This window comes from Schistocerca cancellata, chromosome 8 (assembly GCF_023864275.1).
Source record: "Schistocerca cancellata isolate TAMUIC-IGC-003103 chromosome 8, iqSchCanc2.1, whole genome shotgun sequence".
Taxonomy (NCBI): domain Eukaryota; kingdom Metazoa; phylum Arthropoda; class Insecta; order Orthoptera; family Acrididae; genus Schistocerca; species Schistocerca cancellata.
In genome coordinates, this window is record NC_064633.1 from 45921169 (window position 1) to 45938140 (window position 16972).

The following is a 16972-nucleotide window of genomic DNA, read 5'->3' on the forward strand; positions in this document are numbered from 1 at the left end:
GGTTTCCGTTCGCCGTGTTGCAGCTGCGGTCCAAATGACGCCAACGTCCACGTATCGTCTCATGCGCCAGAGTTTACACCTTTATCCGTACAAAATTTAAACGCGGCAACCCCTCAGCGCTGCTACCATTGCTGCACGAGAGACATTCGCTAACGATATAGTGCACAGGATTGATGACGGCGATATGCATGTGGGCAGCATTTGGTTTACTGACGAAGCTTATTTTTACCTGGACGGCTTCGTCAATAAACCGAACTGGCGCATATGGGGAACCGAAAAGCCCCATGTTGCAGTCCCATCGTCCCTTCATCCTCAAAAAGTACTGGTCTGGGCCGCCATTTCTTCCAAAGGAATCACTGGCCCATTTTTCAGATCCGAAACGATTACTGCATCTCGCTATCTGGACATTCTTCGTGAATTTGTGGCGGTTCAAACTGCCTTAGACGACACTGCGAACACCTCGTGGTTTATGCAAGATGGTGCCCGGCCACATCGCACGGCCGACGTCTTTAATTTCCTGAATGAATATTTCGATGATCGTGTGATTGCTTTGGGCTATCCGAAACATACAGGAGGCGGCGTGGATTGGCCTCCCTATTCGACAGACATGAGCCCCTGTGATTTCTTTCTGTGGGGACACTTGAAAGACCAGGTGTACCGCCAGAATCCAAAAACAATTGAACAGCTGAAGCAGCACATCTCATCTGCATGTGAAGCTATTCCGCCAGACACGTTGTCAAAGGTTTCGGGTAATTTCATTCAGAGACTACGCCATATTATTGCTACGCATGGTGGATATGTGGAAATAATCGTACTATAGAGTTTCCCAGACCGCAGCGCCATCTGTTGTTGAAAATTGTAACTACTGTAATTTCGGAAGTTTGTCTGCCTGAAAATGTACTGTTGTCCCAAGCATATTGCAACAAACAGTGTATTTCTATCGCTGCTCGTTTAGTTTGTATTGCCGTTTCAAATATACCGGTCATTTTTGAAACACCCTGTATATTTTGTGTACGCGGAACTACTGCCATCTTGTTACGTAAATATTGAGATACCACTTCAGTGTATATTAGCCAGATGTTGATGATGGTTGGTTGATTGATTCGGGAAGGGGAGCCGGCCGAGCGGTTCTAGGCGCTACAGTCTGGAACCGCGCAACCGCTACGGTCGCAGGTTCGAATCCTGCCTCGGACATGGATGTATGTGATGTCCTTAGGTTAGTTAGGTTTAAGTAGTTCTATGTTCTAGGTGACTAATGACCTCAGAAGTTGAGTCCCATAGTGCTCAGAGTCATTTTGAACCGGGGAAGGGGACGAAACAGCGAGGTCATCGGTCCCATCGGATAAGGAAGGGTCGGAAAGAAAGGCAGTTGTGCCCTTTCAAAGGAACCATCCCAGAATGTGTTTGGAAGCGATTTACGGAAATCATTGAAAACCTTAGTCAGGATGGCCGGACGCGGGTTTGAACCGGCGATGCTGATGATTAGAGTGGTCTGTGTGTGTGTGTGCGTGTTAGTGTGATTGTGTGGTATCTTACTGCTTGTGATATAATGGGGTGCGCATGTGTGTGCTGCAGATGGGTGGTAACCGGCTGCTGGTGCGGTGGGAGCGGCACGAATCGGGCGTGCTGGCGCACCTGCGGCGCCTGCTGGCAGCCGAGGCGTTCGTCGACGTCACCCTCTGCTGCCAGGGCCACCGCCTACGCGCTCACCGCGTGCTGCTCTCCGCCTGCAGCCCCTACCTGCAGGTCAGTGCCCTCTCTGTCTCCTTGTCTCTTCTACTCACCAGTCTGGTAGACTTCCTCTGTAGGGGCAGTTCACTCCGTGATTTTATCTAGCACACTACAGAGCAAATTAACTTCTTTCGTTTCACTGCAGTTAGCTATTCATTTACTCATGCAAACGTACACGAAATTCTTAACATTATGTCACACGCATGTCCCTGCCGTCCATCAGTTCTCTCTGACAACAAGTCTCATAAGATTCATTGCTGGTCAACACGAGGACGACTCTGTGCACATACTGCTGTGGCCGCACACTTCGGACATCGTAGTGCCTACTGCTTCGGCATCCCATTTTACGCCCAACCATCACGGGGTGCCTGCATCGCAGGGTGTATGTTCACCAGGAAAACCTACATCGTCGGTGTTGTCAAAATAAACACTTACCGGCGGCCACAACACAACGCACCACCAGGTGTCCACCAGCGGCCTCCAGGGACCGCTACCCGCTCGCGGAGCCTGCAGAACAGCTTCACCAGATGTCGTAGCTAGCCTAGGAACTGCTTCGCTACGCCAGGCACGTGATTGCAAATAGTTCCGGCAGACACATCCACCAACGGGCTTTATAAGGCGACGCACTGCCTGCAAAAGGCAGTTCGGTCCACCGCTCGGAAGAATACAGAGCCTCCGTCCCGACAGCCACGACAGACGCCTCTTCCAGCTGGCCCAACTCTTGGTATAGTCGACGAACCTCTTGACGTTGTAGAACTGTTAGCGTTCGCTCCCCGTCAAGACTCGGGGCTTTATTGTTATTATTATTATTATTATTATTATTTGTTATTTTGTGTTTGTGTCGATACGCAGTTGGAGTCGAGTCGGTTGTACTTTTGGATATTGTATTATTGTTTCGTTTTGGCGAGTGCAGTAAACTGTTTTCAGACTTGTGTTTCCCGCATCTCTATTCTGCTAGCGCAGATACTTCATATACTATAGCAAGGAGAACACATGATTAGATCTGCAGGTATAACGCAAGCACAAGCACTGCCATTCCTTTCACAGATGGTTGGTTGGTTGGTTTGGGGAAGGAGACCAGACAGCGTGGTCATCGGTCGCATCGGATTAGGGAAGGATTGGGAAGGAAGTCGGCCGTGCCCTTTCAGAGGGACCATCCCGGCATTTGCCTGGAGCGATTTAGGGAAATCACGGAAAACCTAAATCAGGATGGCCGGACGTGGGATTGAACCGGCGTCCTCCCGAATGCGAGTCCAGTGACTAACCACTGCGCCACCCCGTTCGGTTTCACAGATGGGGCAATCGAGACTGACCTACTACGGAGTTGTCCCCTGCTAAAGGCTTTATGAGATGCTGTGTAGAGGGTTGGAGAGCAGCACACTGCTCTAACAGTCGTTACCGATTTAGCAGGCCTGGGCCCACTTCTCAGTTGGCATTATAAGGTCGATGCAGCCCAGTCCAGTCCTCCTCCTCCTATTCCTTGCACTATCGGGAATCGAACCTGCCAGGTATTCAGCTGTGATGACTATTCAGCTACAGAGGCGAAGCAAATTTACAGGTGATTCTGGGGGTGTAAAGAGCGTGAAATTTGGCTCACAGAAACCCCACATGCAATGGCATCAATAACCGTAACCCAGTTGGGTATGAGAAGATCTGAGCTCAGAACTGAGAAACGCTGACATCATTATATGCTGTGTCAGCTCTATGGCAGAGTTAACTATTGGAAATGCTTGGCAAGTGATGGCAGCTGAGTCTCTCTGGAAAGAGTTGAACTGGTTTTTTGAATGGCTGAGAGGCTGAAAATGGAGCTGCCCAAGGCAGTAGTCAAACACGTTCCGTATCAAGGCAGGCCAGGACAGTAGGGACCAAAAGCTGTCTTGAAAGATAACATCATGGAAAATTCTAAGGTATGACAAGACAGCCGGCCTTAACACGATACAAATACGTTGGCATCTCAACGCATGCTGTGTGACTGTCAAGCACCATAGTTGTAAGAGACTTGGATCACGCACAGAGAGAAATGTTGCATTGTTGTACAAAAGGTAGATGAAAAAAGTATGCAATGAGATGAACAAAAATGACACGTTTAATCAAATACAGTAGTTAGAGTTAAGTACAGCGACTCTTGATGGTCAGCTGGATGTTACAATTTATGAGGCCGGTTCACCACAGGGTGTGTGGTCGCCACAGACAGCAATGCCGGCTCTGCAATGTGTCCCCATGCTGGCCATGAGCTGGTGAGGTGATCTTGTGGTAGGGCATTATATCTCTCCACGAGAGGGGTGGTCGTCAGTCCACGTGGGCATGCTACATTACATCTCCAGAGCGCGTCCTACACGTGTTTGATGGAATTTAAAACGGGGAAATGGGCAGTCCATTCCCTTCCCCGAATATCCTCTCTTCCAAGAGCTCCTGCATCACGCAGCCTACGTGATTTAATAATACTGATTATGTCAGGGCATGAATAGAGTTCGTGAACCTCTTCGTTATGCAGTTTTCACCACTCTCAGCTAATTTCATCCCTTTTTGCTCCGAAAATTTTCCTCAAAATTTTGTTTTCAAATACTCGAAACGGCTCTTCATTTTGCACAGTGAGAGACCAAGTCTCACACCCATACAGCATAACTGGTAGAATAATAGTTTTGTATATTTTAATCTTTAAATTCCTAGACAATATCCGTGATGAAAGTAATCTATTCAGTGAGAAGTAGCACGCATTTCCCGCCCGTAATCTCTTCTTCAGTACGGATTCAATCTCATTTCTCGAAGTGATGTCCACGCCTAGATACTTAAATATGTTGACTTTTTCAAACTGAACGTCTCCAACTCTTAACATTTGCTGATCTACTGCTGTTGGCATTCTAGTAGTAACCAGGTATTTAGTTTTGTCTTCACTTATAATTAGACCTACATCTTCACTAGCCTTGATTAACGCATTCGCATTTGCTGTTACAGATTCTTTCCTATTGCTAATGATGTTTAGATCATCTGCATACCCTAATATCTTAATATTGCAATTTAACTCCACACCCTCTAAATTATCTGCTGCCATTCGTACAATATATTCTGGGACTAAATTAAAAAGTAGGGGAGACAGGGCATCTCCCTGTTTAAGTCCGTTCTTTATTACAAAGTCTTGTGACTCCCATTTCCCCACGCGTACTCTACCTTTTGTGTTTTTCAAACTCGCTTCTGTAAGTCGAACATACTTCTTTGCTATTCCAAGTTCCAATAGAATTCTGTACAATTTCGACTGCAATACTGAATCATGAAAAATGAAAATAATGGGGGAAATTCTAGATATTCGAAAATATAGCCATTTTATAACCCATTTCATTTGGCTGAAAAAATACTAAATATCACCATAAAAAATTGCCTATGATGAATAGAAGAGGATTCACTTTGCTTCAACACAGACGAAAAATCATTAAAATCGGGCAAAAATTGTAGAGTGGGCGAAGACAATGAAGACTAAAAACATGGTTTTGAGAAAAACACGTTTAATGTTTGGCAAGTACTTTTCATACAAAAAAAGGGACAAAGCTTGAATCTTACGGAATATCATCGGAGCCTGGTCCATAATAACTTTCGTCCTGACTAGTGGATGGCCGCTTTCAGCTACGTCGACTTCTTTAGCCCTCATTTTTCCTCCTGAAAACCCTTTTCGAGGATCACGGCTGGCGTCTCTGTCTTCAGATAATCGGCGTAGTTCATCGCCGATTTTGATTTGTAGGGCATTTTCCACGTGCATTATTGCAGTATGGCCTACATTGAATAGACTTATGGGCAAATCTGAAGCAATGTTAACAATTTCGCTTCGGTCGGATATTATTTTAGGAGCCTGACTCCAAATGAGGCTATTGAACCTTTCGTTCGCATTGTGAGTAAAACCGGCCAAACAACGCTCCTACGAATCAGGTTTAGTCAGATCTGTATAAATATGGCTGATGCCATGGATAACGATTTATGACAACCGGTTTTCTAACCACGAAGCGTGCCGCGCACTCTCGGTTTGAAACGCTCACACAATCGTTACATCTTGGAGTTCGCGCATAATACTTGGGGGAACAATTCTTCAATCTATATACATTCGAATACCATAATAAAAAAAATCGTGTTCCTTCGACCGTCACCCTGTCGTTCTATCTATTTAAAAAAACAAAAAACAAAAACGTTTACAGTGCTCGGCGTGAAGCCAGCACTGAATGATCTCGAAATCCCACGCAACTCTCAATGTGAAATGCGATTTCTGAATGATAAAATCGTTGTGCAGAACTTTCGCAGAACAAGAACCGATTAATGCTTTAAACAATTCACTTAACACAGCACCACGTTTCGACGGAGTACGTTGTCATCTGAGACAGTACTACGAAGGATGTACAATTAAATACAGATGAGTGATCCAGTGCCACAAGAATGGACGACGAAACTTTCAGTTTCTATTCTTAATCCAAACAAACATCCTTTTAGGCAGTCTTTTAGCACTATCTTGATGTGGAAGGGAAAGGTTAAAAAGAGATTACAATGGTTGATGGAGGGGGATGATTTTCAACCTAAGCTCCAGTTTTGATGTCGGAAGTAATACTGTCTCCTCGGTGTATTTATAGGAATAGAAGCAGATGATTCATAACAACGATTACACACGTGTGCTTAAATCATGAAAGGTTCTTAACTCACTTGTTCTGAATACGACTGAACGAACACCAACTACAGTTTCTACCACGAAGAAGGAAGTGAACCATTTACTATTTTCTTACACTAGACACAAGATGCAGTAAAATATCTTTTATGCAATCATCGATTATGGCAAAATTTCATCTTCTGTCATCGAATAAAGTAAAACGAGGATAATGGAATGTAGTCAAATTAAGTCGGGTGATGCTGAGGGAATTAGATTAGGAAATGAGAAACTTAAAGTAGTAAAGGAGTTTTGCTATTTAGGGATGATGGTCGAAGTAGAGAGGATATAAAATGTAGACTGGCAATGGCAAGGAAAGCGTTTCTCAAGAAGAGGAATTTGTTAACATCCAGTATAGATTTAAGTGTCCGGAAGTCGTTTCTGAAAGTATTTGTATGGAGTGTAGCCATGTATGGAAGTGAAACATGGACGATAACTAGTTTGGACAAGAAGAGAATAGAAGCTTTCGACATGTGGTGCTACAGAAGAATGCTGAAGATAAGGTGGGTGGATCACGTAACTAATGAGGAGGTATTGAATAGGATTGGGGAGAAGAGAAGTTTGTGGCACAACTTGACTAGAAGAAGGGATCGGTTGGTAGGACATGTTTTGAGGCATCAAGGGATCACAAATTTAGCATTGGAGGGCAGTGTGGAGGGTAAAAATCGTAGAGGGAGACCAAGAGATGAATACACTAAGCAGATTCAGAAGGATGTAGGTTGCAGTAGATACTGGGAGATGAAGAGGCTTGCACAGGATAGAGTAGCATGGAGAGCTGCATCAAACCAGTCTCAGGACTGAAGACCACAACAACAACATCAATACAAAAGAGTAACTATAATCAAATGTATCCAGAAATTTAAATGCACTAGCGGAAAAAAGTCGCAACACCTAAAAATAACTGATGTACAGCAAAGAAATTTCGTGAATACATTTGTATAGGTAACATATCTTAGTGATTAACTTTGCAAGGTCACACCTTTATGTAAGCGTGAGACAAACCATTCCTGTCTATTGAGGTTGAATTTGAGTGTGATAGTGAAGTTGCCTGGTCACGCATAATTGGCCTAGGTGAAACCGAGTTAATGGTTGGATGTTTTTACCGACCGATTCCGCTGTGACAGTCCTAGAGCGATTCTGAAAAAGTATACGGTCAGTTGTGCATAAATACCCTTGATTGTGCAAAACCAGTTGGTAGCGATTTTGACCTACTGAATGCAGACTGGGATGTTCATGGATTCATTGCAGGCGGTACAGACAGACAGTCTTGTGAAGTACTTTTGAACCCGTTTTTGGAAAACTGTTTTGAGCAGCTGGCTCGGCAACCCATACGCAATGGAAATACCTTGGACCTTGTAGCAACAAACAGGTCAGACCTTATCGATGGCGTCAGTATAGAGACGGAGATCGGTGATTATGATATCATCATAACGGCTATGGTTACGGAAGTTAATAAATCAGTCAAGAGGGCTAGGAGATGGTTTTGCTAGAAAGAGCAGACTAACAGCTGTTAGCATCTCACATACACAGTCAACTGCGCACATTTAGTTTCAGAATAACGGACCTAGAGGAATTACGGACAAAGTTTAAAAAGACTGTAAATTGTTCTCGGGAAAAGTATGTGCTTAATAGGTGGACTAAGGACTGAAAAGACTCATCATTGTTTAATAATGAAATACGGAGAATGCTGAGGAAGCAAAGACTGTTGCACTCTCGGCTCAAAAGAGGACCTGTAAATGACGGCAGAAAAATATTAGTAGAGATTCGTGTGTTTGTGAAAAAAGCTGTGCGCGAAGCATACGACAGCTACCTCCGTCATTCCTTGGCTAATGATCTGTGGGAAAATCCGAAAAAATTCTGGTCTCGTGTATAACTGCTAAACGGGTCTAAGGCTACTATCCAGTCACTCATTAATCATTCTGTTTTTGTAGTAAAAGATAGCAAAAGGAAGGCCGAAGCTTTGAATTCCACGTTCAAGAAACCGTTCACGCAGGAGAATCGTACAAACGTATCGCCGTTTGACCATTGCACAGAGTCCCGTATAAATGACATAGTAATACGTAACCCTGGCCTACGGAAACAACTGAAAGAGTTGAAAAGAGATAACTCTCCAGATCCGGATGGAATCCCAATTCGTTTTTACAAAGAGTAGTCTACGTCATTGGTCACTTATTTAGCGCGACTGCTACGGTCACAGGTTCGAATCCTGCCTCGGGCATGGATGTGTGTGATGTCCTTAGGTTAGTTAGGTTTAAGTAGTTCTAAGTTCTAGGGGACTGATGACCACAGATGTTAAGTCCCATAGTATTCAGAGCCATTTTTTTCACTTATTTAGATTACGTTTATCGCGAAACTCTCCACCAGCGCAAAGAGACATTACTTTTTTTTTTTTTTTTTTTTTTTGGTCATCAGTCTACTGACTGGTTTGATGCGGCCCGCCACGAATTCTTTTCCTGTGCTAACCTCTTCATCTCAGAGTAGCACTTGAAACCTACGTCCTCAATTATTTGCTTGACGTATTCCAATCTCAGTCTTCCTCTACAGTTTTTGCCCTCTACAGCTCCCTCTTGTACCATGACAGTCATTCCCTCATGTCTTAGCAGATGTCCTATCATCCTGTCCCTTCTTCTTATCAGTGTTTTCCATATATTCCTTTCCTCTCCGATTCTGCGTAGAACCTACTCATTCCTTACCTTATCAGTCCACCTAATTTTCAACATTCGTCTATAGCACCACATCTCAAATGCTTCGATTCTCTTCTGTTGCAGTTTTCCCACAGTCCATATTTCACTACCATACAATGCTGTACTCCATACGTATATCCTCAGAAATTTCTTCCTCAAATTAAGGCCGGTATTTGATATTAGTAGACTTCTCTTGGCCAGAAATGCCTTTTTTGCCATAGCGAGTCTGCTTTTGATGTCCTCCTTGCTCCGTCCGTCATTGGTTATTTTACTGCCTAGGTAGCAGAATTCCTTAACTTCTTTGACTTCATGACCATCAATCCTGATGTTAAGTTTCTCACTGTTCTCATTTCTACTACTTCTCATTACCTTCGTCTTTCTCCGATTTACTCTCAAACCATACTGTGTACCCATTAGACTGTTCATTCCGTCCAGCAGATCACTTAATTCTTCTTCACTTTCACTCAGGATAGCAATGTCATCAGCGAATCGTATCATTGATATCCTTTCACCTTGTATTTTAATTCCACTCCTGAACCTTTCTTTTATTTCCATCATTGCTTCCTCGATGTACAGATTGAAGAGTAGGGGCGAAAGGCTAGAGCGTTGTCTTACACCCTTCTTAATACGAGCACTTCGTTCTTGATCGTCCACTCTTATTATTCCCTCTTGGTTCTTGTACATATTGTATATGACCCGTCTCTCCCTATAGCTTACCCCTACTTTTTTCAGAATCTCGAACAGCTTGCACCATTTTATATTGTCGAACGCTTTTTCCAGGTCGACAAACCCTATGAAAGTGTCTTGATTTTTCTTTAGCCTTGCTTCCATTATTAGCCGTAACGTCAGAATTGCCTCTCTCGTCCCTTTACTTTTCCGAAAGTCAAACTGATCGTCACCTAGCGCATTCTCAAATGGTTCAAATGGCTCTTAGCACTATGGGACTCAACTGCTGTGGTCATAAGTCCCCTAGAACTTAGAACTACTTAAACCTAACTAACCTAAGGACAGCACACAACACCCAGCCATCACGAGGCAGAGAAAATCCCTGACCCCGCCGGGAATCGAACCCGGGAACCCGGGCGTGGGAAGCGAGAACGAGATGCGGGCAGCGCATTCTCAATTTTCTTTTCCATTCTTCTGTATATTATTCTTGTAAGTAGCTTCGATGCATGAGCTGTTAAGCTGATTGTGCGATAATTCTCGCACTTGTCAGCTCTTACCGTCTTCGGAATTGTGTGGATGATGCTTTTCCGAAAGTCAGATGGTATAACGCCAGACTCATATTTTCTACACACCAACGTGAATAGTCGTTTTGTTGCCGCTTCCCCCAATGATTTTAGAAATTATGATGGAATGTTATCTATCCCTTCTGCCTTATTTGACCGTAAGTCCTCCAAAGCTCTTTTAAATTCCGATTCTAATACTGGATCCCCTATCTCTTCTAAATCGACTCCTGTTTCTTCTTCTGTCACATCAGACAAATCTTCACCCTCATAGAGGCTTTCAATGTATTCTTTCCACCTATCTGCTCTCTCCTCTGCACTTGACAATAGAATTCGCGTTGCACTCTTAACGTTACCAACGTTGCTTTTATTGTCACCAAAGGTTGTTTTGACTTTCCTGTATGCTGAGTCTGTCCTTCCGACAATCATATCTTTTTCGATGTCTTCACATTTTGCCTGCAGCCATTTCGTCTTAGCTTCCCTGCACTTCCTATTTATTTCATTCCTCAGCGACTTGTATTTCTGTATTCCTGACTTCCTCACTTCAGCAATCAACTGAAGTATTTCTTCTGTTACCCATGGTTTCTTCGCAGCTACCTTCTTTGTACCGATGTTTTCCTTCACAACTTCTGTGATGGCCCGTTTTAGAGATGTCCATTCCTCTTCAACTGTACTGCCCACTGCGCTATTCCTTATTGCTGTTTCTATAGCTTTAGAGAACTTCATTCGTATCTCGTCATTCCTTAGTACTTCCGTATCCCACTTCTTTGCGTTTTGATTCTTCCTGACTAATGTCTTGAACTTCAGCCTACTCTTCATCACTACTATATTGTGATCTGAGTTTATATCTGCTCCTGGGTACGCCTTACAATCCAGTATCTGATTTCGGAATCTCTGTCTGACCATGATGTAATCTAATTGAAATCTTCCCGTATCTCCAAAGAGCCAATCGACTGGAAAAAGGGTAAAACAACGGACCCGCTAAATTACAGACCGATGTCTTTAACGTCGGTTTGCTGCAGAATTCTAGAGCATATTCTGAGTTCTAATACTGTAAATTTCCTAGAGACCGAAAAGGGCATGTCCACGTATGAGCACGGCTTTAGACAGTATCGATCATGCGAAACCCAGCTTGCTTTCTCCTCATATGGTAACTGCAAACTATGGATGAAGGGAGACAGGTAGATTCCATGTTTCTAGATTTCCGAAAAGCATTCCATACGGAACCCCCCTGCGGATTGTTAACGAAGGTACGGTCGTGCGGAATCGGCTCCCAGATAATTGAGTGGCTCGAAGACTTCTTAAGCGATAGAACCTGGTATATTGTCCTCGACGGGAAATGTTCGTCGGAGGCAGGGGTGCCCCTGGACCTTTTCTATTTTCCATATATATAAATGATCTGACGGACAGTGTGGGCAGCAATCTTCAGTTGTTCGCTGATGATGCTGTGGAGTACGGGAAGGTATCGAACATCAGTGATGATACAAGATGATCTAGACAAAATCTCTAGTCAGTGTGATGAATGGAAGCTGTCTCTAAATGAAGAAAACTGTAAGTTAATGCGTATGAGTGTTGTTGTTGTTGTGGTCTTCAGTCCTGAGACTGGTTTAATGCAGCTCTCCATGCTATTCTATCCTGTGCAAGCTTCTTCATCTCCCAGTACCTACTGCAACCTACAGCCTTCTGAATCTGCTTAGTGTATTCATCTCTTGGTCTCCCCCTACGATTTTTACCCTCCACGCTGCCCTCCAATACCAAATTGGTGATACCTTGATGCTTCAGAACATGTCCTACCAACCGATCCCTTCTTCTGGTCAAGTTGTGCCACAAACTTGTCTTCTCCCCAATCCTACTCAATACTTCCTCATTAGCTATGTGGTCTACCCATCTAATCTTCAGCATTCTTCTGTAGCACCACATTTCGAAAGCTTCTATTCTCTTCTTGTCCAAACTATTTACCGTCCATGTTTCACTTCCATACATGGCTACACTCCATACAAATACCTTCAGAAATGACTTCCTGACACTTAAATCTATACTCGATGTTAACATATTTCTCTTCTTCAGAAACGCTTTCCTTGCCATTGCCAGTCTACATTTTATATCCTCTCTACTTCGACCATCATCAGTTATTTTGCTCCCCAAATAGCAAAACTCCTTTACTACTTTAAGTGTCTCATTTCCTACTCTAATACCCTCAACATCACCCGACTTAATTCGACTACATTCCATTATCGTCGTTTTGCGTTTGTTGATGTTCATCTTATATCCTCCCTTCAAGACATCATCCATTCCGTTCAACTGCTCTTCCAAGTCCTTTGCTGTCTCTGAAAGAATTACAATGTCATCGGCGAACCTCAAAGTTTTTATTTCTTCTCCATGGATTTTAATACCTACCCCGAATTTTTCTTTTGTTTCCTTTACTGCTTGCTCAATATACAGATTGAATAACATCGGGGAGAGGCTACAACCCTGTCTTACTCCCTTCCCAACCACTGCTTCCCTTTCATGTCCCTCGACTCTTATAACTGCCATCTGGGTTCTGTACAAATTGTAAATAGCCTTTCGCTCCCTGTATTTTACCCCTGCCACCTTTAGAATTTGAAAGAGAGTATTCCAGTCAACATTGTCAAAAGCTTTCTCTAAGTCTACAAATGCTAGAAACGTAGGTTTGCCTTTCCTTATTCTTTCTTCTAAGATAAGTCGTAAGGTCAGTATTGCCTCACGTGTTCCAGTATTTCTACGGAATCCAAACTGATCATCCCCGAGGTCAGCTTCTACAAGTTTTTCCATTCGTCTGTAAAGAATTCGTGTTAGTATTTTGCAGCTGTGGCTTATTAAACTGATTGTTCGGTAATTTTCACATCTGTCATCACCTGCTTTCTTTATGCGTATGAGTAGGAAAAATAAACCCCTAATGTTCGAATACAGCATAAGTAGTTTCCAGCTTCGTACAATCTCGTCGTTTAAATATCGGGCGTAACGATGCGAAGCGATGTGAAGTGGAACGGCCACCTGAGGATAGTGGTAGGAAGAGAGAACGGTCGACCTCTCTTTATCGGGAGAATTTTAAGAAAGTGTGATCGAGCTGTAAATGAGACCACATATAGGACACTAGGTCGCCCTGTTCGAGAAACTACTCGGGTGTTTGGGATCCGCCCCAGGTCAGATTGAAAGAAAACATCGTTGCAGTTCAGAGGCGAGCTGCTAGCTTCATCATAATATAAGTGTTACGGCTATGTTTCGTGAACTCAAGTTGAAACGTCCCCTTAGAAAAATTATACAAGACTGTGCTTAAACTGACACACAATATTTTTAGCGCAACGCAATCTTACTTTCAAAAATCCCTACAAAACAGTGGCCCTGACTAACATTAACCTATACCTTTCACAAATCACTTACCTCACAAAAATCTTCGTTACTCGAACTACTGCAATACAGCGAGCGTCACTACTGCCAGCTAAATAAAAGATTCAAACTACTGAACGCACTAACTATAGATAGGCATAGTTAGCAAATGAAAGATTTTAATAGAGAACAAACAATGTATTTACCTTAATAGTCATCAAAAGTCATAATATATACAGCAGCTCATGACATCCACTTTTACAAATTTCAAAACTCCGCCATTTCTCTCCCCACATCCACCACTGCTGGCGGCTCACCTCCAACTGCGCAACGCTACGCGCTGTTCACATCCAGCTGCCGCTGCCCAACACTACAATGGCAGACAACAATGCAAACTAGCCACAGACTGCACACAGCACAGCCAGTGATTTTCATATAGAGAGCGCTACGTGGCGGCGGCGTTACCAATAAGAAAATATAAACAGCCTACTTACAAAGTGGCAATCCCTGGAAGGGAGAAGATACTGATTTCAAAGAACACAACTGAGGAGATTTAGAGAACCGGCCTTTGAAGCTGAATGCAGAACAATCCTACTGCAGCCAGCGTATATTTCGCGTATGGACCACGAAAATAAGAAAGGAGAGATTATGGTTCATGTGGAGGCATATAGACATTCGTTTATCCCTATCTCCGACTGGAACAGGGAAGGAAACGACTGGTAATGACACAGCGTACCCTCCGCCATGCACCATGCGGTGGCTTGCGGAGCATACACAGTGACTATTCAGACACTCCATATTAGGGGCATTGTGCTGCCACCTACTGCCAGGCACTCCTTATCAGCGATCTCACTAGTCACTAGACATCGTGAGAGAGCAGAATGGGGCGCTCCGCGCAGCTCGCGGACTTCAACCGTGGTCAGGTGATTGGGTGCCACTTGTGTAATCCGTCTGTACGCTAGATTTCCACACTCCTAAACATCCCTCACTCCACTGTTTCCGATGTGATAGTCAAATCAGGGGGAAGTGGCAACAAAACGACTATTCACGTTGGTGTGTAGAATATATGAGTCTGGCGATATACCATCTGACTTTCGGAAAAGCATCATCCACACAATTCCGAAGACGGCAAGAGCTGACAAGTGCGAGAATTATCGCACAATCAGCTTAACAGCTCATGTATCGAAGCTGCTTACAAGAATAATATACAGAAGAATGGAAGAGAAAATTGAGAATGCGCTAGGTGACGATCAGTTTGGCTTTAGGAAAAGTAAAGCGACGAGAGAGGCAATTCTGACGTTACGGCTATTAATGGAAGCAAGGCTAAAGAAAAATCGAGACACTTTCATAGGATTTGTCGACCTGGAAAAAGCGTTCGACAATATAAAATGGTGCAAGCTGCTCGAGATTCTGAAAAAAGTAGGGGTAAGCTACAGGGAGAGATGGGTCATATACAATATGTACAACAACCACGAGGGAATAATAAGAGCGGACGATCAAGAACGAAGTGCTCGTATTAAGAAGGGTGTAAGACAAGGCTGTAGCCTTTCGCCCCTACTCTTCAATCTGTACATCGAGGACGCAATGATGGAAATAAAAGAAAGGTTCAGGAGTGGAATTAAAATACAAGGTGGAAGGATATCAATGATACGATTCGCTGATGACATTGCTATCCTGAGTGAAAGTGAAGAAGAATTAAATGATCTGCTGAACGGAATGAACAGTCTAATGAGTACGCAGTATAGTTTGAGAGTAAATCGGAGAAAGACTAAGGTAATGAGAAGTAGTAGAAATGAGAACAGCGAGAAACTTAACATCAGGATTGATGGTCACGAAGTTAATGAAGTTAAGGAATTCTGCTACCTAGGCAGTAAAATAACCAATGACGTACGGAGCAAGGAGGACCTCAAAAGCAGACTCGCTACGGCAAAAAAGGCATTTCTGGCCAAGAGAAATCTACTAATATCAAATACCGGCCTTAATTTGAGGAAGAAATTTATGAGGATGTACGTCTGGAGTACAGCATTGTATGGTAGTGAAACATGGACTGTGGGAAAACCGGAACAGAAGAGAATCGAAGCATTTGAGATGTGGTGCTATAGACGAATGTTGAAAATTAGGTGGACTGATAAGGTAAGAAATGAGGAGGTTCTACGCAGAATCGGAGAGGAAAGGAATATGTGGAAAACACTGATAAGGAGAAGGGACAGAATGATAGGACATCTGCTAAGACATGAGGGAATGACTTCCATGGTACTAGAGGGAGCTGTAGAGGGCAAAAACTGTAGAGGAAGACAGAGATTGGAATACGTCAAGCAAATAATTGAGGACGTAGGTTGCAAGTGCTACTCTGAGATGAAGAGGTTAGCACAGGAAAGGAATTCGTGGCGGGCCGGATCAAACCAGTCAGTAGACTGATGACCAAAAAAAAAAAAAAAAAGTGAAGTGGACGCGCGAAGGGACACGTACAGCGCAAAAGCGTACAGGCCGACCTCGTCTGTTGACTTACAGAGACCGCCGGCGCCGGCCACTGTGGCCGAGCGGTTCTAGGCGCTTCAGTCCGGAGCCCGCAGCTGCTACTGTCGCAGCTTCGAATCCTGCCTCAGGCATGGATGCGTGTGATGTCCTTAGGTTAGTTAGGTTTAAGTAGTTCTAAGTCAAAGGGACTGATGACCTCAGATGTTAAGTCCCATAGTGCTTAGAGCCATTTGAGACCGCCGGCAGTTGAATAGGGTCCTAATACGAAATAGGCAGACATCTTTCCAGATCAACCCAGAGGAATTCCAAAACTGCATCAGCATCCACTGCAAGTACTATGACAGTTAGGCGGGAAGTGAGAAAACTTGTTCAAGGTCGAGCGGCTGCTCATAAGCCACACATCACGTCGGTAAATGGCGAACGACGCCTCGCTTGGTGTAAGGATTGTAAAAATTGGACGATTGAACAGTGAAAAAACCTTGTGTGGGGTAACGAATCACGGTTCACAATGTGGCGATCCGATGGCAGGGTGCGGGTATGGCGAACGCCCGTTGAACGTCATCTACCAGCGTGTGTACTGCCAACTGTAATATTCGGAGCCGGTGCTGCTATGGTGTCGTCGTGTTTTTCATGGAAGCGGCTTGCGCCCCTTGTTGCGTTGCGTGGAATTATCACAGCACAGGTCTACATTGATGTTTCAAGCTCCTTCTTGCTTCCCACTGTTGAAGAGCAATTCTGGGATGGCGATGGCATTTTTTAACACGATCGAACACCGGTTCATAATCCACGGCCTGTAGTGGAGTGGCTACACGACAATAACATCCTTG

At 43.9% G+C, this 16972-nt stretch overlaps 1 protein-coding gene across 1 annotated transcript in view; it reads left to right on the top strand.

Moving 5' to 3' along the window:
• The window catches only part of LOC126095330 (zinc finger and BTB domain-containing protein 45-like), a 559429-nt gene that overhangs the window by 462182 nt on the left and 80275 nt on the right, over nt 1-16972 (top strand). Inside the window, exon 4 of the mRNA XM_049910136.1 lies at nt 1576-1746. Within this exon, the coding sequence (XP_049766093.1) occupies nt 1576-1746 (171 nt within the window). The remainder of the gene's footprint in view (nt 1-1575; nt 1747-16972) is intronic.